Source organism: Strigops habroptila, chromosome 22 (genome assembly GCF_004027225.2).
Source record: "Strigops habroptila isolate Jane chromosome 22, bStrHab1.2.pri, whole genome shotgun sequence".
NCBI classification, from domain to species: domain Eukaryota; kingdom Metazoa; phylum Chordata; class Aves; order Psittaciformes; family Psittacidae; genus Strigops; species Strigops habroptila.
The window spans coordinates 2,176,262-2,199,458 of record NC_044298.2 but is presented as its reverse complement, the minus strand read 5'-3'; the positions used below and the strand labels follow the sequence as shown (position 1 = coordinate 2,199,458).

At 65.6% G+C, this 23,197-nt stretch overlaps 5 protein-coding genes across 5 annotated transcripts; 1 reads left to right on the top strand and 4 right to left on the bottom strand.

Annotated features, from left to right (window-relative positions):
- Positions 1-562: 562 nt before the first annotated feature.
- On the bottom strand, positions 563-3,337 carry LOC115602673. Its single transcript, XM_030474020.1, has 4 exons — positions 2,420-3,337; positions 1,653-1,793; positions 1,040-1,174; positions 563-827 (listed from the first exon to the last, which is right to left on the bottom strand). The coding sequence occupies exons 1-4, from the start codon at positions 3,036-3,038 to the stop codon at positions 760-762; spliced, it is 963 nt and encodes a 320-aa protein (XP_030329880.1). The 5' UTR covers positions 3,039-3,337; the 3' UTR covers positions 563-759.
- A 251-nt stretch (positions 3,338-3,588) lies between these two features.
- On the bottom strand, positions 3,589-10,126 carry LOC115602633 (V-type proton ATPase catalytic subunit A-like). Its single transcript, XM_030473944.1, has 14 exons — positions 10,021-10,126; positions 9,815-9,943; positions 8,890-9,104; positions 8,658-8,795; positions 8,422-8,573; positions 7,547-7,709; positions 7,347-7,455; positions 6,466-6,588; positions 6,267-6,381; positions 6,125-6,188; positions 5,490-5,693; positions 4,112-4,206; positions 3,854-4,025; positions 3,589-3,771 (listed from the first exon to the last, which is right to left on the bottom strand). Exons 1-14 carry the CDS (start codon positions 10,100-10,102, stop codon positions 3,679-3,681), a joined length of 1,854 nt encoding a protein of 617 aa, XP_030329804.1. The 5' UTR covers positions 10,103-10,126; the 3' UTR covers positions 3,589-3,678.
- A 481-nt stretch (positions 10,127-10,607) lies between these two features.
- Positions 10,608-11,507, bottom strand: PFDN2 (prefoldin subunit 2). The gene is made up of 4 exons (XM_030474065.1): positions 11,413-11,507; positions 11,194-11,282; positions 10,975-11,098; positions 10,608-10,868 (listed from the first exon to the last, which is right to left on the bottom strand). Exons 1-4 carry the CDS (start codon positions 11,470-11,472, stop codon positions 10,689-10,691), a joined length of 453 nt encoding a protein of 150 aa, XP_030329925.1. The 5' UTR covers positions 11,473-11,507; the 3' UTR covers positions 10,608-10,688.
- A 66-nt stretch (positions 11,508-11,573) lies between these two features.
- NIT1 (nitrilase 1) lies at positions 11,574-14,364 on the top strand. Its single transcript, XM_030474024.1, has 6 exons — positions 11,574-11,648; positions 12,829-13,131; positions 13,205-13,308; positions 13,383-13,516; positions 13,599-13,724; positions 13,852-14,364. Coding segments are annotated over exons 1-6 (933 nt in total). The 5' UTR covers positions 11,574-11,646; the 3' UTR covers positions 14,116-14,364.
- On the bottom strand, positions 14,270-22,326 carry DEDD (death effector domain containing). Its single transcript, XM_030474021.1, has 5 exons — positions 21,289-22,326; positions 17,694-18,041; positions 16,183-16,290; positions 15,754-15,900; positions 14,270-15,667 (listed from the first exon to the last, which is right to left on the bottom strand). Exons 2-5 carry the CDS (start codon positions 18,016-18,018, stop codon positions 15,291-15,293), a joined length of 957 nt encoding a protein of 318 aa, XP_030329881.1. The 5' UTR covers positions 18,019-18,041; positions 21,289-22,326; the 3' UTR covers positions 14,270-15,290.
- Between the last annotated feature and the right edge of the window lie 871 nt (positions 22,327-23,197).

Genomic DNA, 23,197 nt, shown 5'->3' with positions numbered 1-23,197 from the left:
CCGGGCGGAAGCGAGCGTGAACCGGGCGGAACCGAGCCCGACCGGGCTGCACCGGGGCGAACCGGGCCGAGCCTGGCCGGGCCGTTCCGGGCTGCCCGGGGCCGTTCCGGGCCGTTCTGCGCCGCTCGAGCCGGGACGGGACCGGGGGGGGCGGGGCCGGGCGGGGGGCGTGGTCGAGGGGGGGCGGAGCCTGAAGGGGTGGGGCCGGGCGGGGCGGACCGGTCTGGCGGGTCGGGGCAGGGGCGGGGCCGAGGGCGCGGTCTTAAAGGGGCGATGGCACCGGGTGGGCGCCACCGGGCGCTCCCTCGGCCCGCGTCAGACAGCGGCTACCGGGGGGAGATCCGGTGACCCCATGACCTCACCAGCGACCCCATGTCCCCCAAAGTGACCCCCATGTGCCCCCCCAAATGACCCTCATGTCCACCCCATTCTCCCTCCGGGGTGAGCCCCCCCAGACACCCCTATTTTTGCCCAAGCCCCGGGCCAGAGGAAAGGGGGCTATAGGCTGACTCTGACACTCCCCCACAAATTTGGGGTCACCAAATTCCACTGGACACCACGGGGGGGCTGGCGGGGGCAGTTTATTGACACAGCAAAAATAGGGGCAAAACGGGGGTTTGGGGGGAGCTCAGCACAGCAGTGACCAGACACAACTCAGCACAGCAGTGACCCGCACAGCGGGGTGCCCCCACCCGGCTCCTGTGGGGAGTAGGGGGGGCAAGGCTGGGCGCGGGGTCCCCCCGAAGTACTTGGTGCCCCTCAGGAACCCGTCACTTCGGAGCTCTCTGGAGACGGGTCCTTGGCAGCGGCGCAGAGGTGGAAAAGCCCTGGAGGGGGGGGAGAAGGGGAGGGCTCCGTGTGGGCAGGGGAGGTCCAAACTACTGCCCCCTACTTGTGGGTGGCCTCAACGCATGGCCGGGACTAGCTTAGCCCTGCAGAGGCCGGGCACAGCTCAGCACAGCAGTGACCCCCATCCCCACCCCACAGAAACCGGGCACAGCTCAGTGCAGCAGTGACCGGGCCCTGGGGGCTCCGTTACCTGCGGAGCTGATGAGGACGGCAGCGACCCAGCCCAGGATGTAGGACCAGGAGAAGCGCCAGGCAGCGCGGGCCGGCCCCAGCAGGCTCGGGGTGCCGGCCGTGTACAGCCCCAGCCCCAGCAGCGCCAGCAGCCCTGCGGGCACAGGGGACGGGTCAGCAGCACCAGCCAGGCCAGCCCATGAGACCCTTGATGATGAGCAGAGACCGGGCACAGCTCAGTGCAGCAGAGACCGGGTCCAGCTCAGTGCAGCAGTGACGGGCACAGCTCAGTGCAGCAGTGACTGGCATGGCTCAGTGCAGCAGAGACCGGGTCCAGCTCAGTGCAGCAGGGACCGGCCACGGCTCAGTGCAGCAGTGACTGGCACAGCTCAGTGCAGCAGAGACCGGGTCCAGCTCAGTGCAGCAGTGACCGGCACACCTCAGTGCAGCAGAGACCGGGCACAGCTCAGTGCAGCAGTGACCGGCACAGCTCAGTGCAGCAGAGACCGGGTCCAGCTCAGTGCAGCAGTGACTGGCACAGCTCAGTGCAGCAGAGACCGGGCACAGCTCAGTGCAGCAGTGGCTGCCCCGGGGACAGCCCCCGAAGCCCCCCCATGCCCGTCCCCACATACCAGCCAGGAACAGGGTGACACCAGCCGCACGGACACGCACCCGCCAGGCAGTGCCGGCCGCAGCGCAGAGCCCCACGGCGAGGCCGGCAGTGGCCATGAGCACTGAGAGCAGCATCAGCACCCGCGTGGCCTCCCATAGCGCTGGGGGGGGACACAAGAGTTGGGGACAATCAGGGGACCCCGAGACACGGCCCCACGTGCACCCCACAGACACTGGGCACAGCTCAGTGCAGCAGTGACCCCCATCCCCACCCCACAGAGACCAGGCACAGCTCAGTGCACAGTGACCCCCAATCCCACCCTGCAGAGACCAGGCACAGCTCAGTGCAGCAGTGACCCCCATCTGCACCCCGCAGAGACAAGGCACAGCTCAGCACAGCAGAGACTGGGCACAGCTCAGCGCAGCAGTGACGGGCACAGCTCAGCACAGCAGAGACCAGGCACAGCTCAGCGCAGCAGTGATTGACACAGCTCAGCACAGCAGAGGCCGGGCACAGCTCAGTGCAGCAGAGACTGGGCACAGCTCAGCACAGCAGTGACAGGCACAGCTCAGCGCAGCAGAGGCCGGGCACAGCTCAGCACAGCAGTGATGGGCACAGCTCAGTGCAGCAGTGACCCCCATCTGCACCCCTCAGAGACAAGGCACAGCTCAGCGCAGCAGTGGCAGGCACAGCTCAGTGCAGCAGTGACGGGCACAGCTCAGCGCAGCAGTGACGGGCACAGCTCAGTGCAGCAGTGATGGGCACAGCTCAGCACACGGTGCGTACCCGGGGTGCTGGGGTGGGGGCCGCAGTGTCCCCCGCCGCAGACGTGCCACAGCCCGATGCTGGCGCTGCCACCGGGGACCCGGCGCTGCAGCCACGAGCTGGTGGCGGTGGCCGCCAGGAGCAGCCCCAGGCCGCTGGCCCCGCAGAGCAGCCCCCCCCCCCGCTGGCATCGCCCTGCGCGGGGACACCGCGGGGACATTGCCAGGGGACATGGGGGCACCCGGGGGGGGAGCACCAGGGGACACCCATGGGGACATTTCTGGGGGACATGGGGGTACCCAGGGTGGCAGCACCAGCGGATGCACCATGGGGACATGGGGGAACCCAGGGGACACACATGGGGACATCTCCAAGGGACATGGGGGGACCTGGCCATTCCAGCACCAGGGGATGCCGGGGACACCCGTGGGGACACGGGGAACCCAGGGGCACTCATGGGGACATCTCCAAGGGACATGTCCATGGGGACATCTCTGAGGGACAGGGGGGACACCCATGGGGACATTGGGGGACCCGGGGGTGGCATCTCAAAGGGACACCCATGAGGATATCTCCGGGGGACACTGGCATCTGTGAGGGTGGTATTCCCAGGGGGCATGGGGGACACCCATGGGGACATCTCTGGGGGGGTGCAGGGGACACCCGTGGGGACACATTTGGGGCTGTCACTGGTAGCCAGGGTGGCACCTTCAGGGTATGGGGGTACCCGGGGGTGTCACCTGGAGGGACATTCGGGACTGACCCCCCCCGGGACACCCACCCTGGGCCACTTACCCACCTTCAGCACCCGTTGTCCCTCTGTGTCCCTCTGTCCCTCCGTGTCCCTCTGTCCCTCCATGGGGACAGTGCCATTGTTGGGGACACAATGTGCAGAAGGTTCTGGATGCTGACACGGCAGAAGCGTGTCCCCGGGGGTGGCAATGGGGGGGGACGGGACAAGGGACGCAGCCGGGGGGGGTGCCTCCTTCCTGGTAACTGTCTTGGTGGCCCCATGTCCCACCCAGGGGGTCCCTGTGCCCCCCAAACCCACCACATCAACCCCCAAACCACTCCCAGGCCCCAAAGCTGCTGCCTCCCCGACACCCCCCTTCCCATTTCCCAGGCTGGAGTCGGGGGGGACCCCCCATCACTCCTCCCATGCAGCACCCACGGGTGGGGGGGACCACGAATGTCACCTCAGGCCCTTTATTTAGGGGTATGGGGGGAAACCCGGGGGGACCCCCCGCCCTGTGCGCCCCCTCGGCGCCCCCCTTGTCGTCTCAGTCCTCCAGGTTGCGGAAAGCCGCCTGCATCTCCTCGTTGAGCTGAGTGAAGGCCGCCGTGATGTTGGCTTCACCGTCCTTCACCGGGTCCTGGGGACAGGGGGGACACGGTGACACCGGTCCCCGCAATGGGGGGGGTCACCCCACACACACCACCCCCCCCGACAGCCACCTTGAACTTCATGGCGCTGAGCTTGTAGAGGATGTCTCCGAGGCTCTCGCGGATGGTGGCCCAGGTGACGCGGTGCTCGCCCGGCGCCGTGGCCTCCACCGCGTGCCGCGCCAGCTCGTAGAACGTCACCATGTTCTGCAGCATCCCCACCGTCTTGTAGAAGGGGCAGAACCTGCGGGGGACGGAGGGGTCAGGGTGGGTTTGGGTGCTGGGGGTGCTGGGGGGTGCCGGGGGTGCTGGGGGCCGGTGTTCTGGTACCTGTCATACGAGGAGTAGCCGTTCTGCTGCAGGAAGTCATCCTTGAGCAGCTTGGCCACCTCCAGTGTCACCTTGTCGGCCTCGGCAAGGGACGCCTGCGGGGGGACGGGTGTGGGGTGTCCCTGTCCCATCCTCACCCCGTTCCCCATGTCCCCAGCCCACATCCCCATTCCCAATCTGTATCCCGTATCCTCACCCCACTCTTTTCTCTATCCCCTATCCCCCATAGCATATTAGATATCCCCAGTCCCATCCTGCATCACATATCCCCATCTCATCCCCATCCCACACCCCATATCCCCATCCCTCCCCATTTCATCCGTATCCCTGTCCCTATCATGATTCCGTCCTGTATCCCCCATCCCATCTCCATCCCACATCCCATAGCCCTTATCCCACATTCCATATCCCTATTGCCATCCTGTACCCCATATCCCCATCCCATTCCATATCCCATATCTCCATTCCCATCCCATTTCCCGTATTCCCCATCCCATCCTATATCCCCATCCCATAACCCATATCCCCATCCCTCCCCATTCCATCCTTATTCCTGTCCCTACGATGATTCCATCCTGTATCCCCCATCCCATCTCCATATCCCATATCCCTATCCCCATCCCATCTCCATATCCCATATCCCATATCCCTATCCCCATCCCATTCCATATCCCATATCTCCATTCCCATCCCATTTCCCGTATTCCCCATCCCATCCCATATCCCCATCCCATAACCCATATCCCCATCCCTCCCCATTCCATCCTTATTCCTGTCCCTACGATGATTCCATCCTGTATCCCCCATCCCATCTCCATATCCCATATCCCTATCCCCATCCCATTGCATATCCCCAATCCCATATCCCATATCCCTATCCCCATCCCATTCCATATCCCCTATTCCCCATCCCATCCCGTATCCCCATCCCATAACCCATATCCCCATCCGTCCCCATTCCATCCTTATCCCTGTCCCTACCATGCTTCCGTCCTGTATCCCCTATCCCATCTTCATCCTATATCCCATATCCTATATCCCATATCCCATATCTCATATCCCATATCCCTATTCCCATCCTGTACCCCATATCCCCATCCCATCCCATATCCCACATCCCCATTCCCATCCCATATCCCCATCCCATACCCCATATTCCCCACTCCGCCTCATCCCCCTCTCATCCCTTCTCCCCCATTCCACATCCCACACGCCCACCCCCTCTCCATCCCACATCCCCATTCCCATCCCATATCCCCATCCCATACCCCATATTCCCCACTCCGCCTCATCCCCCTCTCACCCCTTCTCCCCCATTCCACATCCCACACGCCCACCCCCTCTGCACCCCACATCCCCATTCCCACCCCGCTCCCACCTTGCCGACCAGCTGGACGATCTCGGCCAGCTCCTCCTCCTCCTGCAGGATCTCGCGGGCGCGGCTGCGCAGCGCCGGGAACTCGGGGTGCAGCCGCTCGTAGTGGGGCTCCAGCGCCCGCAGGTACCGGCTGTAGCTGATGAGCCAGTTCACGGACGGGAAGTGCTTCCGCTGCGCCAGCTTCTTGTCCAGCCCCCAGAACACCTTTGGGACGGGCACACCGGCGGGGGGGGTCACCCGGGATAGGGGGGGTCACACCGGGATGGGGGTCAAGGGGGGGTCACCCGGGATGGGGGGGGTCACACCGGGATGGGGGTCAGGAGGGGTCACACCGCAATGGGGGGTCACCCGGGATGTGGGTTAAGGGGGGGTCACCCGGGATGGGGGTCAGGAAAGGTCACACTGCAATGGGGGTGGGGGGGCTCACACCTCCATGGGGGTCAGGGGAGGACACCCGGGGTGGGAGTCAGGGGGCTCACACTGCAACGGAGGGGTCAGACGACAATGGGGGGGTCAAGGGGTTTCACACTGCAATAGGGGGGTTAGACCATGGGGGGGGGGTCAGAGGGATCACACCGCAATGGGGGTAGGGGGTGTCACACCGCGATGGGGGTCCCCCCTTGCACCCCACTCACCTGCACAATGCTCAGTGTGGCCGAGGTGACGGGGTCCGAGAAGTCCCCTCCCGGCGGGGACACGCTGCGGGGGACAGAGGAGGGGGTGTCAGGGGTGTCAGGGGTGGGGGGTCCCCCACAGCCCCCCACGTCCCACACTCACGCGCCGATGATGCTGACGCTGCCCTGGCGGGAGGGGTTCCCGAGGCACCGCACGCGCCCCGCACGCTCATAGAAGGAGGCGAGACGGGCGCCCAGGTACGCGGGGTATCCGCTGTCTGCGGGGAGCCGGCATCAGGGGGGGCCGGGCCCCACGGTGGGGACCCCGGGACCCCCCCCTTGCCCCCCAGCCCTTGGCTCACCCGCCGGCATCTCGGCCAAGCGCCCCGAGATCTCGCGCAGTGCCTCGGCCCAGCGCGACGTCGAGTCTGCCATCATGCTGACGTTGTAGCCCATGTCGCGGAAGTACTCGGACAGCGTGATGCCTGCGGCGGGGCACGCGGCTTCACACCCCTGTGCACGCCTCGCACGCCCGTGTGCACCCCGTGTGCAGCCAACATGTGCCCCTTGCACAGTGGTGTGAGATCCTTTCACACCAGTGTGAGCCCCTTGCACACTCGTGTGAGCCCCTCGCGCAGTCGACGTGTGCCTTTTGCACACCCATGTGCACCCCTGGCATGCTCAGCTTGAGCCCCTCATACAGTCAACATGGGCCCCTTGCACACTGGTGCGAGCCCTTTGCACAGTCGACATGTGCACCTTGCACACCCGTGTGCACGTTTTGCACACCCCTGTGCACCCCTTACGTGCTCAGCATGAGCCCCTTGCACAGTCAGCATGTGCCCCTTGCACACTGGTGTGAGCCCCTTTCACACCAGTGTGACCCCATTTCAAGCTGGTGTGAGCTGCTTGCACAGTCAACATGTGCCTCTTGCACACCAGTGTGAGCCTCTTGCATGCTGGTGTAAGCCCCTTGTATGCTGGTGTGCACTCCTCGCACACTCAATGTGAGCTCTTGCACAGTCAACATGTGCCCCTTGCACATTGGTGTGAGCGCCTTACACGCTCAGTGTGAGCCCCTTGCACGCTCAGTGTGCACCCCTTGCACACTCGTGCGCCCCATCAACCTCATGGCCACCCGCCCCTGTGCCCACAGCCCATGCACACAAGTGGCTTTGCAGCGTGCACACACACGTACTCACACGTGCCACACGCATGACCCGACCCCGCTCAGCGCACGCACCCGTGTAGATGGAGGCTTCACGCGCAGCCACCGGCATGTTGGAGGTGTTGGCCACCAGCGTCGTGCGCTTCATGATGGTCTCTGTCCTCCCGTCCACCTCCATGGTGAGCTGGGGATGGCGGCACCATTGTCACCATCACATCCCGGTCCCTGTCACCGTCACATCCCTGTCCCCGCAGTGCCACCGTCCCTGCGCCCACCTCGGGGAAGTCCCGCAGGACCTCGGACATCTCGTTGCCGCGCTCGCCACAGCCCACGTAGACGATGACGTCGCTGTTGGAATACTTGGACAGGGACTGGGAGATGACGGTTTTGCCACAGCCGAAGGCGCCCGGGATGGCCGTGGTGCCGCCCTGCACACACCTGGGGACGGGGACACAAGGGGATGGGGACCCGAGGGGATGGGGACCCGAGGGGTGGACAGGAGCAGTGGCCATGCAGGGCAGAGGGACCCCCCGCACCACACCACTATATCCCAGTGGAGGTGGGAGGGATCCTCATCCTCATCGCTGCCCCTCCTGAGGACTGTCTGGAGTGAGTGTGACCCCCCCGGTGTCACCCACCAACTCCCGTCTGTCCCCACCCCTGTTCCTGTTCCCAGCCTCAACTCCATCCCTGTCCCAACTGTTGTCCCTCTTCCCCATCCTTTGTCCCTTATTCCCATCTCCAGCCCTATCCCTACTTCCATCCCTGTCCCACATCGCTGTCCTGCCCCCATCCCTGTCCCCAGGCCATCTCTGTCCCTGTTCCACATCCCCAATCTCATCCCTGTCCCCATTCCATCTCTGTCCCTGTTCCACATCCCCAATCTCATCCCTGTCCCCATTCCCTGCCCCTATCTCCAGCTCTATCCCCATCCCTGCCCCTATCCCTGTCCGTGTCCTGATTCTTGTCCCTGTTCCACATCCCTAACCGTGTCCCCATCCCCATCCCCGCACCTTATTCCCACCTCCAACCCTATCCCCACTTCCATCCCTGTCCCACACCGCCACCTCCTGTCTCCATTCCCATCTCTGTCCCTGCCCCCAGTCCCCATCCCAATCCCCATCTCCCTGGTCCCGGCCCCGTTCCCTACGGGAAGAGGGCGTCCAGCACCCGTTGTCCCGTCAGCAGCGGGTGATTCGCCGGCAGCTTCTCGGCCACGGGCCGGGTCTGTCGCACGGGCCAGACCTGCAGCATCGTCAGCTTCTCCGTGCTGCCCTGGAAGTCCAGCTCCAGCACCACGTCCTGGGGGACAGGACAGGACAGGGGACGGGCAGGACCCGGCACCCATCATCACCCGTCACCCCGACTCCAGTCACCCGTCCTCACCGAGACGCTGTAGCGCCCGGGGGGTGCGATGTAGGTGACGGTGCCCCGGCTGCGCGGCGGCACCATGATCCTGTGCTGGATGAGCGAGTTCTCGGCCACCGTCCCGTAGATGTCGCCGCCGGTGAGGTGGCTCCCGACCTGCGGGGCGGCCGTGACGGGCGGGTGACGGGCTGCGACCCTCGGGGGTGCCGGGACAAGGGGTGTCCCCACGTCCCCGTGTCGGGCCACGCACCCGGATGTCCTTGGTGGGGGCGAAGTCCCAGTCGAGGTGACGGGCGAGCGCGGGGACGTTGGTGCCCCGCGGGATGTAGATGCTGTGCGTGAGCTCAGCGATGTCCCGCAGCGGGCGCTGGATCCCGTCGAAGATGGAGCCGAGGATGCCGGGGCCCAGCTCCACCGAGAGCGGCTTCCCCGTGCGCAGCACCGGGTCCCCCACCTGCACCCCCGCTGCCCCGAGCTCAGGAAAGGCCACTGTGAGCAGAGGAACCGGGGGGACCGGCGGGGACCAGGAGGGACTGGGCAGGATGGGGGGGACCGGGAGGGACCGGGGGGACAGGGAGAGATGAGGGGGATAGGGAGGGGACAGGACATGGGGAGGGGGCATGTGGGACAGGGCAGGATGGGGGGGACAGGAGGGGACAGGACATGGGGGACAGGGCAGGATGGGGGCAACAGGGAGAGGCCAGAGAACAGGACAGAATAGGGGAACAAGAGAGGATAGGACAGGGGGGACAGGGCAGCACATGGGGCACATGGAGGGGACAGGACAGAATGAGGACATGAGGAGGACAGGGAGGAGATAGGACAGGGAGAACAGGACAGGATGGAGAGACAAGAAAAGGATGGGGGGGCAAGGCAGGGGGGGACAGGACAGAATTGGGGGGACAGGAAGGGGACAGAGATAACAGGATGAGAGCATAGGAAAGGGACGGGGGGACAGGGGAGGGCAGAACAAGGGGACAGGGGAGGATGGCAGGGGCAGGGCAGGGGACTGGAGGGACAGAAGGGGGAAGAGTGGCAGGTGGGGGGGGTATAGGGGAGGGTGAGGGGACACAGGACAGGAGGGACAGGGATGGGGGACAGGATAAGGATCGGGGGCACACAGGGACACAGAGGGGTGGGGAGAGGCTGTAGGCACCGGCCGCGCAGCAGGATACAGGTCTCCTCATAGACCTGGAGGGTGGCCATGTCCCCCTCCAGCCGGATGATCTCCCCCACCAGCTCCGCGTGCCCCACGCGCACCAGCTCGTACATGGCTGCTCCCGCCATGCGGGTGGCTGTCACCACTGCGGGGACACGGCACCGTCACCAACCGTCCCCATCCACCCGCCCCAGTGCTCCCGCATCCCCCCTGCCGCGGTACCGGGCCCCGAGACGCCGTGGACGGAGCCCATCAGACTCTCACGCTCGGCCTCGTCCAGCCGTGGCCCCCTGGCCCCCTCCATGGTGTCCTCTGGCTGGCCCCGGTGGCGCCGGTGTTATATGGGGCCGGCAGCCGCAGGGAACCGGCCGGGCCCGGTGGCGGTGACGCCGCAGGCGGGGCTGTGTACAGTCAACACCGCGGTGCCATGTGCCAGAACACACCGGCACACACCGGCCTCCGCAGGGGCACGGTGACACCGTCCCTCCCCGGTGACACAGCCCCTCCCAGCGTCCCCATATCCCCCCCAGGACCTCTGTCCCCCCCATCCCACATCCCCTGCCCCTGTCTTTTGGGGTCCACCTCCCCATGGCACCCACCACCCCAATCCCGTGTTTCAGGCACTGTCTGCCATCACCACTGCTGGGGAGGGTCTGGGGGTCCCCACTCCTCCCAAACTGCCACCCCCCATCCTGGGTCACCATGTGGTGAGAGGCAAAACGGGGGGGTCTGGCCCTGTGTGAGGCTGCACCCCACTTCCTTGCACCCCCCCTCAAAGCAGCCCCCTCAGCGCCCACAACTGACCAAAGGGGGGGAAAAAAAAAAGCCATTTATTTAACAAAAGCACAACAGAGGAGGAGGAGGAGGAGCTACGAGACCAGGAGCCGGAGCTACGAGACCAGGACCCCGGCAGAGCCGCCCTTGGCCGCGGCCCCCCCGGCGCCGTCCCCGGGCGGCTGCCGCGGCTCATCCTCTCCCACCAGCCGGATCTGGTGCTGCTCCCGGAACTCGTTGAGCTCCCGGCCCTTCGCCTGCAGCTGCTGGTTCAGCGTCGCGATGATTTTGCTGATCTGGGGTGGGATGGGAAGAAGAAGGAGAAGGACAACGAGGGGTGTAGGGGGGGGGGAAACGGCTGCCCCGACGGGGGACACACACACGGGTGGGGACACCCCAGACCTGCTCCTTGTTGCTCTCCAGCGCGGGCAGCACCTCCTTGACCGTGCGCTCCACCAGGATGCCGCCCACCATGCGGTAACACTTCCGCGTGGGGTCCACGTCCCGCAGCGTCTCAATGACGAGGCTGCGGGTGCGGGGTTGCTGCGGGTGAGGCGGGGAACGGACCCCCCCCCTCCCCAGGACCCCCCCATCATCCCCTCCCCGGTGCCCGCACCCCACCTGTGCTCGTTCAGCTCCAGCTCCAGCTCCGCCGCCTTCGAGGCGAGCCCGCGCTGCTCCTGCCGCAGCCGGTTGAACCGCGCCACGACCTGCGCGGACAGAGGGTGTCGGGTCTGCACCTCGGACCCCTCCTCACTGACCGGCACCCCCAGCCCGGTGCCCGGCACCACCCCCCGCTGCCCGGGACCCTCCCGCCCGGTGCCGGTGCCCGCCCCGGACCTGCTCCGCGGTGGGCGCCTTCCCGCCCGCCGCCGGCCGCCCCTTGCCGCTATCCGCCATCTTGCCCCCGCCTCCCTGGCCCCGCGGCCGCGCCTCCTTCCGGCGGGAACCGGAGGCGGGCGCCATCTTTGTGTGGGGCAGCGGCCCCGGCAGCGCCTCAGCCCCGGCGCCATCTTTGTTGCGGGCGCTGAGGAGGGGACTTTGCCCTCGGCCCCGCGGTGCCGCCGGTGGCGCATGTACGGACCGGGGGGACCGGGGGGTACCGGGGTAGTGTGAGGGGGCGGGATTTGGGGCAAATGGGGCCACTGGAGGGGGGTGATGTGGGGCACATCTGAGGCAACTTGGGGGGTGCTGCGGGCAGTTTGAAGGGTTCTGGGGCAGTTTTGGGGGGTGCTGGGGCAGTTTTGGGGTGTTGGGGCAGCTTCGGGGGTGCTGGGGGCAGTTTAAAGGGTTCTGGGGCAGTTTTGGGGTGCTGGGGGCAGTTTGAAGGGTGCTGGGGCAGTTTTGGGGGTGCTGAGAGTTTTGGGGTGTTCGGGCAGTTTTGAGGTTGCTGAGCGCAGTTTTGGGGGTGCTTGGGGCAGTTTGAAGGGTTCTGGGGCGGTTTTGGGGGTGCTGAGGCCAGTTTTGGGGGTGCTGGGGCAGGTTTAGGAGTACTGGGGCAGTTTAGGGGGTGCTGGGGGCAGTTTTCAGGGTGTTTGGATCAGTTTTGGAGATACTGGGGGCAGTTTTGGAGTGCTGGGGGCAGGTTTGGGGGTGCTGGGGGCAGTTTTGGGGGTGCTGGGGCAGTTTTGAGGTTGTGGAGGGCAGTTTTGGGGGTGCTGGGAGCAGCTTTGGGGGTGTTTATGTCAGTTTTGGGGGGTGCTGGGGCAGTTTTAGGGGTGCTGAGAGTTTTGGGCTGTTGGGGCAGTTTTGAGGTTGCTGAGGGAAGTTTAGGGGGTGCTTGGGGCAGTTTGAAGGGTTCTGGGGCAGTTTTGGGGGGTGCTGGGGCAGTTTGGGGGTGCTGGGGGTAGTTTTGGTGGTGCTGGAGCAGTTTGGGGGTGCTGGGGGTAGTTTTGGGGGTGCTGGGGCGGTTTTGGGGGTGCTGAGGGCAGTTTTGGGGGTGCTGGGGCAGGTTTGGGAGTACTGGGGCAGTTTAGGGGGTGCTGGGGGCAGTTTTCAGGGTGTTTGGATCAGTTTTGGGGGTGCTGGGGTAGGTTTGGGAGGTACTGGGGGCAGTTTTGGGGGTGCTGGGGGCAGATTTGAGGGTTCTGGGGGCAGGTTTGGGGGTGCTGGGGCAGTTTTGGGGGTGCTGAGGGGGGTGTTTGTCAGTGACAGCCCCCCCGGGCCCCTGTGCAGTGTGTGTCCCATGGCTGTGGGGCCGTTTTGTGTCCCCCCAAACCCCCTCCTGGGCTGTGACCCCCCGTGTCCCCCCCCCAGGCTGAGCGCGCTGCCCCGCTCGGCGCTGTGCTGCCTGCGCCCCGGTGCCGGTGCCGCGCTGCGCCGCGCCATGGCCGCGGCCCTGAAGCCGCTGGTGGCCGTGGGCCAGGTCACCTCCACGCCGGACAAGGAGCAGAACTTCGCGGCCTGCGCCGGGCTGGTGCGGGAGGCGGCTCAGCGCGGCGCCTGCCTCGTCTTCCTCCCCGAGGGCTTCGACTACATCGGCTCCAACGTGGCGCAGACCCTCAGCCTGGCCGAGGGGCTGGATGGGGCCCTCATGAGGCGCTACGCGGAGCTGGCCAGGTACCCCCCGGCGGGTCGGGGGCTGCAGGTGGGGGCCCGGCAGAGCCGGTGTCACCCTCGGTCCCTGTCGCAGGGACTGCGGCGTGTGGTTGTCCTTGGGCGGCTTCCACGAGCGCGGCCAGGACTGGGCGGCCACACAGCGCATCTACAACTGCCACGTGCTGCTGGACTCCGCCGGTGAGACCCCCCCCGGCCCTGCCCCACTGATATTGGGGTTCCCCGTTTGCCCCCTCACACTGTCCTGTCCCCAGGTCACCTCGTGGCCGCGTACAGGAAGACCCACCTGTGTGACGTGGAGCTGGAGGGCCGTGTCTCCATGAAGGAGAGCAGCTTCACCAACCCCGGCCCCGAGATCGTGGCACCGGTCAGCACGCCGGCGGGCAAGGTACGGCCCGGGTGGGCGCCCGCGTCCCCTCGCAGCCCATCACCGTGTCCTCACCAACGTCCCCCCTTGTCCCCACCACCAGCTCGGCCTCTCCGTCTGCTACGACTTGCGCTTCCCCGAGCTCTCGCTGGCGCTGCGACGTGCCGGCGCCGAGATCCTCACCTACCCCTCGGCCTTCACCGTGTACACGGGCTCGGCGCACTGGGAGGTGAGTCCAGACCCACCAGGGACCAACCCTGCAGCCACAATGAGGATAAAAAACCCTTTCTGGGGCTAGTTCTGGGGCACAACTGCCCCCTCCGGAGCTGTGGTTGGCAGCGCCACGTCCCCGGCAGGTTCTGCTGCGTGCCAGGGCCATCGAGAGCCAGTGCTATGTGGTGGCGGCCGCCCAAACTGGGAAGAACCACGAGCACCGGACATCCTACGGCCACTCGCTGGTGGTGGACCCGTGGGGGTCTGTGGTGGCGCAGTGCCACGAGGGGCCGGGGCTCTGCTACGCCGAGATCGACCTGGAGTTCCTGCACCGCATCCGGCGCGAGATCCCGGTGCAGAGCCACCGCCGGCACGACCTCTACAGCACCGTGGAGCTGGTGCCATGAGCCCGGCGCCGGTACGAGCCATGGCAGAGCCAGACTGACTCCATTTCAGGATGTTTCTCCCCATATCACAGCAGCAGGACGCACTCGGGGGGCAGCAGGAGGGGTTCCCCCCCGCCCCGGTTTGGGGGTGTCGCTGTGGAAGGAAGGAGCCGGGTGCTGCGGTAGATGTTTATTTCAAGAAACCCAAAAGCTACACAGGGATTATGATGTTCGAGTGGAGTTTAAAAAATACAGAAGTCACAGAAATTACACCAAGTTGTGCCAGAACTGTCCGTAAGCAGAGGATTGGGGGGGCCCCCACACGCACCACGAGTCCTGGGGGGCTGCCCCCCCCCCCACCCCGAGGGGTCGTCACCCCCCGGCAGCTGCGTGGGGATGGGGAGAAACACCACAAAACCGGGATGGAGCTGGAGAAAACCCCCCCTCCCAGACCCCGGGAGCCGCGGGGGGGGGGACACGGGTGGTTTGGGGGGGCCACGGACCACACGCTGCAGCCGCCCCCCGAGTGCGGGCAGAGCGCAGGCAGGGGCTCGGCCGCCTGCTGCCAGCAACAGGCAGGTCAGGGCGCCACAACCCGCCCCACTGTGTCCCTGTTGGCAGCGGGGTGAGCGGTTGGGGGGGTCCCTCGGCGCTGGTCCTGCCCCCCGGCCCCGCACGGGGGGGGGGGACGCGAAGGCACATGGTCCGGGGGACGCCGCGGGGACGGTTTTACTCCTGAGAAACCCACCGAGGCGACGGGGAGGAGGATGATGGGGGGGGGATGAAGAGAAACAAGGGGGACACGGCAGCCCCCGGCGCCCCCCCGTGATAGTGACAGAGGGCAAGAGGGGGGGCAAAGCCACCCCCAGGGCTGAGCCCACCCGGCCCAAACCTCCCCCGGCCCCAGCACTGAGGTGCCCCAGGCGGGAATTTGCCTTTTTTTCCTGTTGTTTTTAATGGATATAAAATAAAAGAGGAAAAAAATAAGGAAAATAAAGTGAGGGGGGTGGGGGGGGGGGTGGGTGACAGGAATTGGGGGGGGGGGACACACACACATCAGCCTCTCCCCGCGGCTCCAACCCCGTGCTGCACCGAGCCGATGTGGGGGGGGGGGGGTGTTCCACCATCGTTTTCCTTTTCTCTCTCTTTAAGGAAAAGCCCCCCCGGCAGGAGCCCCCCCCGAGGCCGGGGCTGCGTCAAGGAGCCGTCTGCAGCATCAAGTTCCTCAGGAGTTTCTGGCGCCCGACCTCGTAATCCTCCTCGTCCACATTGACCAGCAGTTTGATGGCTTCGTGGCCCACGGCTTGTTTGAGCGAGTCCGTGATGAAGACGCCCTTGAGGGCTTCCAGCAAGGAGCCGTTGATGTAATCGCGCCAGAAGGCGTCGAGGTAGGTGAGCTCTGAGAACTTTATGTCACAGATGATGGAGCCCAGGTCCCGGGACTTGAGGATGGTGTTGGCCTGGTTGAAACGCTCGAACTGGCGCTCCAAAGGGTCCTGCTTGTTGGAGAAGACGTTGCCCTGAAGCGCCGTCTCGTGCTGGCAGTACTCGGCTCGCACTCGCAGGCGGATGTCTGCGGGACATGGGGAGGGTGGTGAGAGCTCTGAGCCCCCAAAGCCCCCCCTGAGCCCCCCCCCGAGGTCCCCCCGAGCTCCTTACCACAGGTCTGCTTCTCCTTGGGGTCCGGCGTCGCTGACTTCCTCCTCTTGCGCTGGCTGCCCAGGAGGGTCCTGCTGCGCCCGGGCCTCTTGGTACAGATCTGGGGTCCCGCCGGGGAGCAGCAGACCACGGGGTGGTGGGGAGGCACTGCAGGGTGGGGGCACACGGTCAGGGGCACAGAGACACCCCCCCCAGGCCCCACTGGGGCTCCTCACCCTCCAGATCCATGTTGGAGCATCTGCTTTGTCCCCAGCTCCATCCCATCCCTCCAGCCCCAGGAGCCTGTGAGAGCCCAAAGGGGGACCCCCAAATCGCACCCCAAACCAAGCAGCCCCCCAGGGTCCAGTGTCATTGGGGGTGACACAACAGTCAAGAACCCCTGTGGGATGATCCCGATGGATTCCCATGGGGTGACCCCGCAGCACCCACCTGATTTCTGGGGGTGGCCGAGGCCGTGCTCCACGTCGCTGTGCGCTCGCGGCGTCACGTAGCGAATGGACGTCTCCTCCAGGTACTTGTCCACCAGGTCCGGACACACTGGGAGAGAGAAGGAAAAGTGGGATCCCCGTGGGAAGCTGCTCGGGGAATGTGGGTTTGAGCAGAGCTGAGCTGTGGGGCACACGGGGCTCTCCTGTCCTGGTTGGTGAACTCAGATCCCTCCCATCCTGCTGGAGCGGAGCGGCCAAGGCTGCGTCTCACCCCCCCGACACCCCCCTCTCTGCCTCCTCCGGCTGGATTCCGGATCAATCTGCTCCTTTTCTGAGCCATGAATGAGGCAGGAGACAGACGTGCGGGGTCTGGAAGGACACGGGAACCGGAACGCTCGCTACGGACCCAGCAATCCCTGCTCCTGAGCTGCACATGGGGCTACAAACCCCACAGGAGAAGCTTTTCCTAATAAAGCCGTTGGAAATCCTGCTTTTGGGCATTCAATGAAACCACTTCCACAAGACCGGGATCTCCTGGGCACGGAGCACTGCTCCTCGGATGACACACCACCAGCCTGCGACCACCCCGGTATCAACTTCACCATCAACCTACACCAAAACCCCACGGGGAAGCTCCCGGCTCCCTCCACACGGGATGCAGCAGCCAGGACCCCCCTCAGGTGGGATTGTGGCACCCAAAAGCTGCTCAAGAAACCCCAAAATAGCATTGAGACACCCCCAAACCCTCCAGAACAAGGGGACAGATCAACCCCCCCCCAAACCAGCACCAGGTTTCGGGGCCTGCCTCTACTTGCTGCTTTCCAGGGAATGGTGTGAGCAGAAACCGGGAGCCTGGAACTGCTGGAACGGCCACAAAAGGCCAATTATCCTGATTTAAAGCAAAGATGCAAATTCCAGGGGTGAATCCTGCCGGAGCAGCTGCCACGAGTGCTCCTGCCTCTGGGTGATGGTCTCTGCACATCGAGGGGTGATGACCCAGAGCCAAAGGGGTCGTGGGGGCTCTGAGCCAGGAGAGCACCAGGGGAAAAGGGGCAGCCACGAGAGGAGGGTTTGGGGCATCCCGATGGAAAACGGGTGAAGAAACCCCTGGATTTGGACAGGGGGGTTCAGTCCAGCCTCTGTGTGTGCTGCACATCGCAGCGCTGACGGCACCACAGCACCTCCCATGGCAGGGGGGTGGAACTAGATAATCTTAAGGTCCTTTCCAACCCAAACCATTCTACGATCTCACCCCAGACAGGATTTGGGGCCAAAAGCATCATTTCCCTACAAAGCAGCAGGCACTGGGAGGAGAACTGGGAATCACGGAGCTGCCGAGCGCACAGGAGGAACCGCAGTTCTCTGCTGCTCCAGCCAAAACGATGCTTCAGCCACCAAACCCACCCATGGGTGCTTGATAAACCCCACGGATCACCCCTTGGCCCTCCCGGCAGCCACTGGGTCCTTCCAACCCTGTGTTCCTGGCTGCCCGGTGGCGGTGGCGGCACTCACCGGCGCGCCGGCGCTTGAGGGTGACGTAGGGCAGCAGGTCGTGGCGGGTGATGATGCGCAGGAGCTGCAGGACCTGGCGGAAGTTGGTCTCGTCGCAGCGGCCCTGGCGCTCCAGCGCCAGCAGGAAATCCCTCCCGCTGCGGATCATGCCCCGCTCGTAGTCGTCGATCACGTCCACGAAGAGGAAGGAGAGGACCCGCACGTCGCGGTGCGTCAGGTGCGTGCCCACGATGTCGAACATGCGGTGCAGGCTGTAGAGCCCGTGCTCCCGGTCCCCGCGCTCCTCCGGCCACGCTTGTGCTCGGCTCCGCTTGAAGGCGGCCATCGTCCTGCAGCAGCGCCTCAACCCTGCGAGGCAGGAGAGACAACGGGGCTTAATCCCTTCCCCATGGATGCTCCCTCTGCATCCCGCCACTGCGGCTCCTTCCCCAGGGATGCTCCCTCTGCATCCCGCCACTGCGGCTCCTTCCCCATGGATGCTCCCTCTGCATCCCGCCACTGCGGCTCCTTCCCCATGGATGCTCCCTCTGCATCCCGCCACTGCGGCTCCTTCCCCATGGATGCTCCCTCTGCATCCCGCCACTGCGGCTCCTTCCCCATGGATGCTCCCTCTGCATCCCACCACTGCAGCTCCACATCTGGCAGCGACTCGGCCTCTCTGCCACCGGCGCATCCCACACGGAAGGGCTGGGACCAGCCGGGCTCTGCCAGCACCAACTCTGCCACGTTACCACGAACCAAACCCCGCCAGCTCCCGGCTCCGGGGCTCCAGAGCGCACGGCAGGGCAGGACCCATGTGCTCCGGTGCAGCCCGATGGCCCCCGCGGGCACTGCCCGCACTGGGGCACCGGGATTGCACCGAAACATGAAGGGAGGAGGAAACGGGGCGCTCGGCAGGTCCGGGCCTGTTGGGCTTCAAAGCCGAGCGAGGAGCCTCGTCAGACCGGCTGCTCCCAGGAGCTGCTCCCGGCTCTGCCACCACCCGGCACCGGGAGTCACGCCCGGCCAGAGGGGCACCCGCACAGCAGCACCTGTGGCCGGGTGACAGCGGGTGACCCGCGGGTGTCCCGCACCCTGGGACAGCACCACAGCACCCACTGGGAAGCTCTGTCCCTGCGGGATGTGGGAGCAGAGGCTGATCCCGCGCTGGTGGGGTCCGGTGCTGGCGGCTCCCTCATGGCTCACCCGGCTCTGGAGCCGCTTCCCCTGGTTACTGTTCCCAAAGCAGAGAGGCGGCGGCGGCGTAAACACGGGATACCAGCAGGAATCTCCCAGCTATTCCCGGCACAGCCGGTGACTCACGCGCTGGGAGGCACCGGAGGGCTCCCGGCTCCCGAGCGCTTTAAATTCCTGCTGGAAGATGCAAATAGCTCCAGTGGAAGATGCGTGGAGCTGCTCATGGAGCTGCTCCGAGAGGTCGGAGCACACTGGGAGCACATCTCTCTGGTCTCATAAACCTTGGGAATGCTGAGTTATGGAGAAGCCTTTCCCAGGAGCCGCAGCAGCATCAAATGGAATCATGGAACCAACCAGGTTGGAAAAGACCTTTAAGCTCATCAAGTCCAACCCTTCCCCAGCACTGCCAAGGCCACCACTAACCCACAGCACCGAAGGCCTCGGCTGCGCAGTTTGGGAACGCTTCCAGGGATTCCAGCACTTCCCTGGACAGCCTGTTCCAATGCCCGACCTTTTGGGGAAGAAAAGGCACAAGAATCCAGCCAAACAACCCTTGTCGTGAGCAGCCAGAGCTGCCCGAGGCCACCGGCACGGTCCCATCCAGCCCGGTTTGTTGCCGTGGCACCGGTGCTGACCGGTGCCCGCACCCCGCCACCGGGTCACAGGTGCTGCAGCGGGAGCCGGGAACACCCCACACGGGGGAGACACCGAGTCCCTGCAGCAGCACCCCCGGAGTGAACCCCAACCCCGAGCGTGTTGGTACCACAAGAGGAGCCCGAGCTGCTCCCGGGACCCTCCTCCAGAGCGGCTCCAGCTCAGCCGGCACAAACCCAGGGCAGAGGCTCCCTTGGGATGGTTTAGTCCCAACCACCTTGAACCACGCTGAGCTTTCCTTCCAGGGAGGCAAAATAAAGGCAGTCAGAGGCTGCTCTGCCCAAACACCACAAGAAAACAACCAGCAAAAGAGAGTTTTGGGGGGGGGGGAAGCAGCTCCTCGGAGCTGCACCACCCAAAACCACCCAGAGCTCCCACAGACAAACAGGGGATTCCAGCGGGATGGGAAGATGGGAAGAGATCCCGGTTTGCCCTCTCCTCTTGCCTTAACCCCACAGCACACACAGACACTGAGAAAAGCCTCAAATCCTTCTGTCTCCCCGGAGGAGCAGCCCTGTGGGGAGCAGGAAGGCCCCCCCGGAGCCCCCTGCCCTGCCTGACCGCTGGCAGCAGGGGCAGGAGGCGCAGACACCCGGCACCAACTCGGGAGGAGGCTTCCCTCAGCCTGCAGGGTCATTACAGGAATGGGAGGTGAACAGGAAAAACAAGCTTTTGGTGCTGAGCACTTCACCAAACCCAGCGCCTGGCTCCTCCTGACGGCTGGGGGGGGGGTCTGGGATGGATGGGGGGTGTCCACCCCAGAGCCCAGCTCCTCACAGCGCATTCCTGCCCGCACAGGCCCCAAACCCCAACTGCAAGTTGAGATTTGGCTTTGAGGTGACAGCCCCAGAGCCACTCACTGAGAGGGACTCGGGGGTGTTGGGTGAGAAGCTCCCCATGAGCCAACAGAACCCCCCCCGTGTGCTGGGAGCACCCCCAGAGCGTGAGCAGCGGGTCATGGGGGGGATCCTGCCCCTCTGTGAGACCCCCCCCTGCATCCTGGGGCAGCAACACAAGAGGGACATGGAGCTGTTGGAGCTGCTGCGAGGGCTGGAGCAGCTCTATGGGGCCAGGCTGAGAGAGCTGGGCTGGGGCAGCTGGAGAAGAGAAGGCTCCTGAAGGGGAGACCTTAGAGCAGCTCCAGGGCCTAAAGGGGCTCCAGGAAACCTGGAGAGGGGCTTTGGGCAAGGGATGCAGGGACAGGACAAGGGGAATGGCTTGAGGAGGAGGAGGAGGAAGCACTCGGCCACGCTGCGTCACCACACACCGTGTTTGTAACCCCATGAGAACAAGGCAGATGCAGAAATCGTTCTGCTGGGCGCTGCTCTGAGGTAGGACTGGGGGGGTTTTGGTGCACGGGAGAGGCAGAACTTCACTGCATCACCTCCTGCCACCAACAACCTCCATTTCCAACACCGCCAATGCCCCCCAGCACCGAGGAACAACCCCCCCGGCTACCACCAGGGTGCCAAGAGCAGAATCCTGAACAACATCCCAAAGCTCCCGGAGCCTCCCCCACACGCGACACTCGGGCCATGGGAACAGCTTCACCCATCAGTGAAAGGAGCCTGGGCCAGGATCCACCTGCAGCCACGCTTCCCAAACATTCCCAGCCGGGACAATTGGAGTTATCAACCCCCATCGGCCCCAGATATCCATCTTGGAAGGACTCCATGCTCAGGGATCCATCCCAACGGGCACGAGGCTCCTTCCAGGATAAGGAATAGGTGACATTATGAACACCACCACATCCAGGAGCACCCACCTTAGCGAGGAGCTCTGATATCCCGGAATCCCACAGCAGCCGTGCCGGAGGCTTCTATCCCCTTTGCTCCTTGACTTCTTCCACCCGCCGCAGGGTCCCGGTGGCTCTTGCAGCGCCGGAGCCAAACTTCCGGAGCCGGATTCGGTGTTGACTTGCCAGAAGCCACCCAATTATTTGATTTTCCCCCCAAAAAAACACCTTTTTTTTTTTCCCCCTTACTTAATAAGTGACCGGCTCGGGGAGGACGGGGGAAGTCCAGCGCTCGCCCTGTGCTCTCTACCTCATTTCTTGTCCAACGACCCCGCTGCAGAGGAGCCGCCTCCCTGCTCCCTTCCTGGCAGCACCTCACCCCCCGAGCTGCCCCCTCAGCTCAGCGCCTGCTCCCGGGGCGAGCGAGAACCCCTCTGAGAAAGCCAAGCGCGGGGCTCGGGGCCGGGTTATCCTCCCAGACCCCAGCCCATCCCGTGCCCTCCGCGCTCACTCCCAACCGGGGGGTCCGGCTCTCCCCCCCTCACCGGGGAGCCGAGCCCTGCGCTGGGCACCACCGATAACCCCGCTCGGCTCCCGCACGAGTCAAAGCTCCCGGAGCTGAGCCCCCCAAAGCGGGGCTGCGGGAAGGGCCGATGCTCGCCCCGACCCCTCCCGGTTACCGGCTCCGGCCCCCCGCAGCCGGGGGGGGGGGCGGGCACGGGCTCAACGAAGCCTCTCGGCCAAAAGCGCGGCGCCGTCCTCCGCCGCAAGACGCCGGTTCGGCGGCGCGGAGGCTCCGCGGGCTCTGCAGTGCGGCCCCGCTACGCCGCCGCCATCCCCCGGCGCCCGAGGCCTCTCCGCGCTGCCCCTCTGCCCGCTGCCGGGTCGCGCTGAGGTGGGGGGGGAGGAGCGGGCTGCTCCCGAGCGCGTCCCCTCACCCGCGGGCACGGCCCCTCACGCCGCCATGCCGCGGCCCGGCCCCGCTGCGCCGCCCCGTCACGGCCGGCCCAGGCTCGGCGCCGCCATGTTGGGCTCCGTCCGCTCCGCTCCCCGCTCGCAGGCGGCCGCTGCGGGCTCCGGCGTGACGTAACATCCCGGGCCCTCGGCCCCCGCCACATCGGGTCACCCTCACCTCGCCGCCTTCACCGCCGTTGGGAAAGCCCCGGAGAGCGGCGCCATCTTGGGTAAGGGCAAACGCGCGCTCCATCCGGGTCACCGCCGCGGCTTCAGCGCCCTCCGGGAGCACCGCGGGGACGCCGCATCTTGGGTGAGGGCAAAGCTGGCACGGCGCCACGCCCTGCGGACACGTCGGGCGCGCCGCCATGTTGGGAGCGGGCAGGCGGCTCCGCGCCGCCGCCATCTTGTTTAAAGGGCAGCGGGACTCGACGGGGCGGGGGGCTCCGGGGGGGGTCCCTGGGGATTGGGGGGGGGAGGGTCCATGGAAGTCATGGGGGGGTTATGGGGTATTATGGGGGGGTGTGAGGGAAGGGGTGTTGGGACAAGGGGGGGGATATGAGGGGAATATGGGGGGGGAAGGAGGGAATATGGGGGGTCCACCCCCCCAGGAGCGGCGCCGGGGCCGGGGTCGCCCTCGCCCTTCTCGCCGTGTCCGGCAGATGGTGCCGGGCCCGCACCCATGGGTGCTCTCAGGGCCCCGCCCTCCACCTTTGCACCTTTATGTGGGGGGAGGGTGGGAGCTCGGTAGCACCGGGGGGGGGGGGGGGGGGTGTCCCGTCTGTGTCCGTGTGTCCCCCCCACCTCGGGGGGGTGCTGCTGGGGTGGGGGGGGGGGCCGGCACGCGCGAGGTGCTGCCGAGGGATTAATCAATTAGTCGCAATTAGGCTGCACGCGCCGGGGAGACACACACCCCCCCCGCGGGGAGGATGAGGATGGATGGGGGGGGGGGGCAGGATGGGGGGGCCAGGGGGTCTGGAAGGGT

Bases quoted from the DNA above. Each gene is read 5' to 3' on its own strand.
- LOC115602673 (XM_030474020.1), bottom strand. From the start codon at position 3,038: ATGTCCCCATGGGTGTCCCCCATGCCCCCTGGGAATACCACCCTCACA. The intron at 1,794-2,419 runs GTACGCACCGTG...GTCCCCCCCCAG, and splicing joins CCCCCACCCCAGCACCCCGG to CGCTATGGGAGGCCACGCGG. The intron at 828-1,039 runs GTAACGGAGCCC...CCCCCCCTCCAG, and splicing joins CGTCCTCATCAGCTCCGCAG to GGCTTTTCCACCTCTGCGCC.
- LOC115602633 (XM_030473944.1), bottom strand. From the start codon at position 10,102: ATGGAGGGGGCCAGGGGGCCACGGCTGGACGAGGCCGAGCGTGAGAGT. The intron at 9,105-9,814 runs GTATCCTGCTGC...AGCTCGGGGCAG, and splicing joins CCAGGTCTATGAGGAGACCT to CGGGGGTGCAGGTGGGGGAC. The intron at 4,026-4,111 runs GTACCAGAACAC...CGTCCCCCGCAG, and splicing joins GGCTACTCCTCGTATGACAG to GTTCTGCCCCTTCTACAAGA.
- NIT1 (XM_030474024.1), top strand. The intron at 13,309-13,382 runs GTGAGACCCCCC...TCCTGTCCCCAG, and splicing joins CGTGCTGCTGGACTCCGCCG to GTCACCTCGTGGCCGCGTAC. The intron at 13,725-13,851 runs GTGAGTCCAGAC...CGTCCCCGGCAG, and splicing joins CGGGCTCGGCGCACTGGGAG to GTTCTGCTGCGTGCCAGGGC.
- DEDD (XM_030474021.1), bottom strand. From the start codon at position 18,018: ATGGCCGCCTTCAAGCGGAGCCGAGCACAAGCGTGGCCGGAGGAGCGC. The intron at 16,291-17,693 runs GTGAGTGCCGCC...TCTCTCTCCCAG, and splicing joins CCTCAAGCGCCGGCGCGCCG to TGTGTCCGGACCTGGTGGAC. The intron at 15,901-16,182 runs GTGGGTGCTGCG...CCCACCCTGCAG, and splicing joins CGGCCACCCCCAGAAATCAG to TGCCTCCCCACCACCCCGTG.
- PFDN2 (XM_030474065.1), bottom strand. From the start codon at position 11,472: ATGGCGGATAGCGGCAAGGGGCGGCCGGCGGCGGGCGGGAAGGCGCCC. The intron at 11,283-11,412 runs GTCCGGGGCGGG...CTGTCCGCGCAG, and splicing joins AGGCGCCCACCGCGGAGCAG to GTCGTGGCGCGGTTCAACCG. The intron at 10,869-10,974 runs GTCTGGGGTGTC...ATCCCACCCCAG, and splicing joins TGGAGAGCAACAAGGAGCAG to ATCAGCAAAATCATCGCGAC.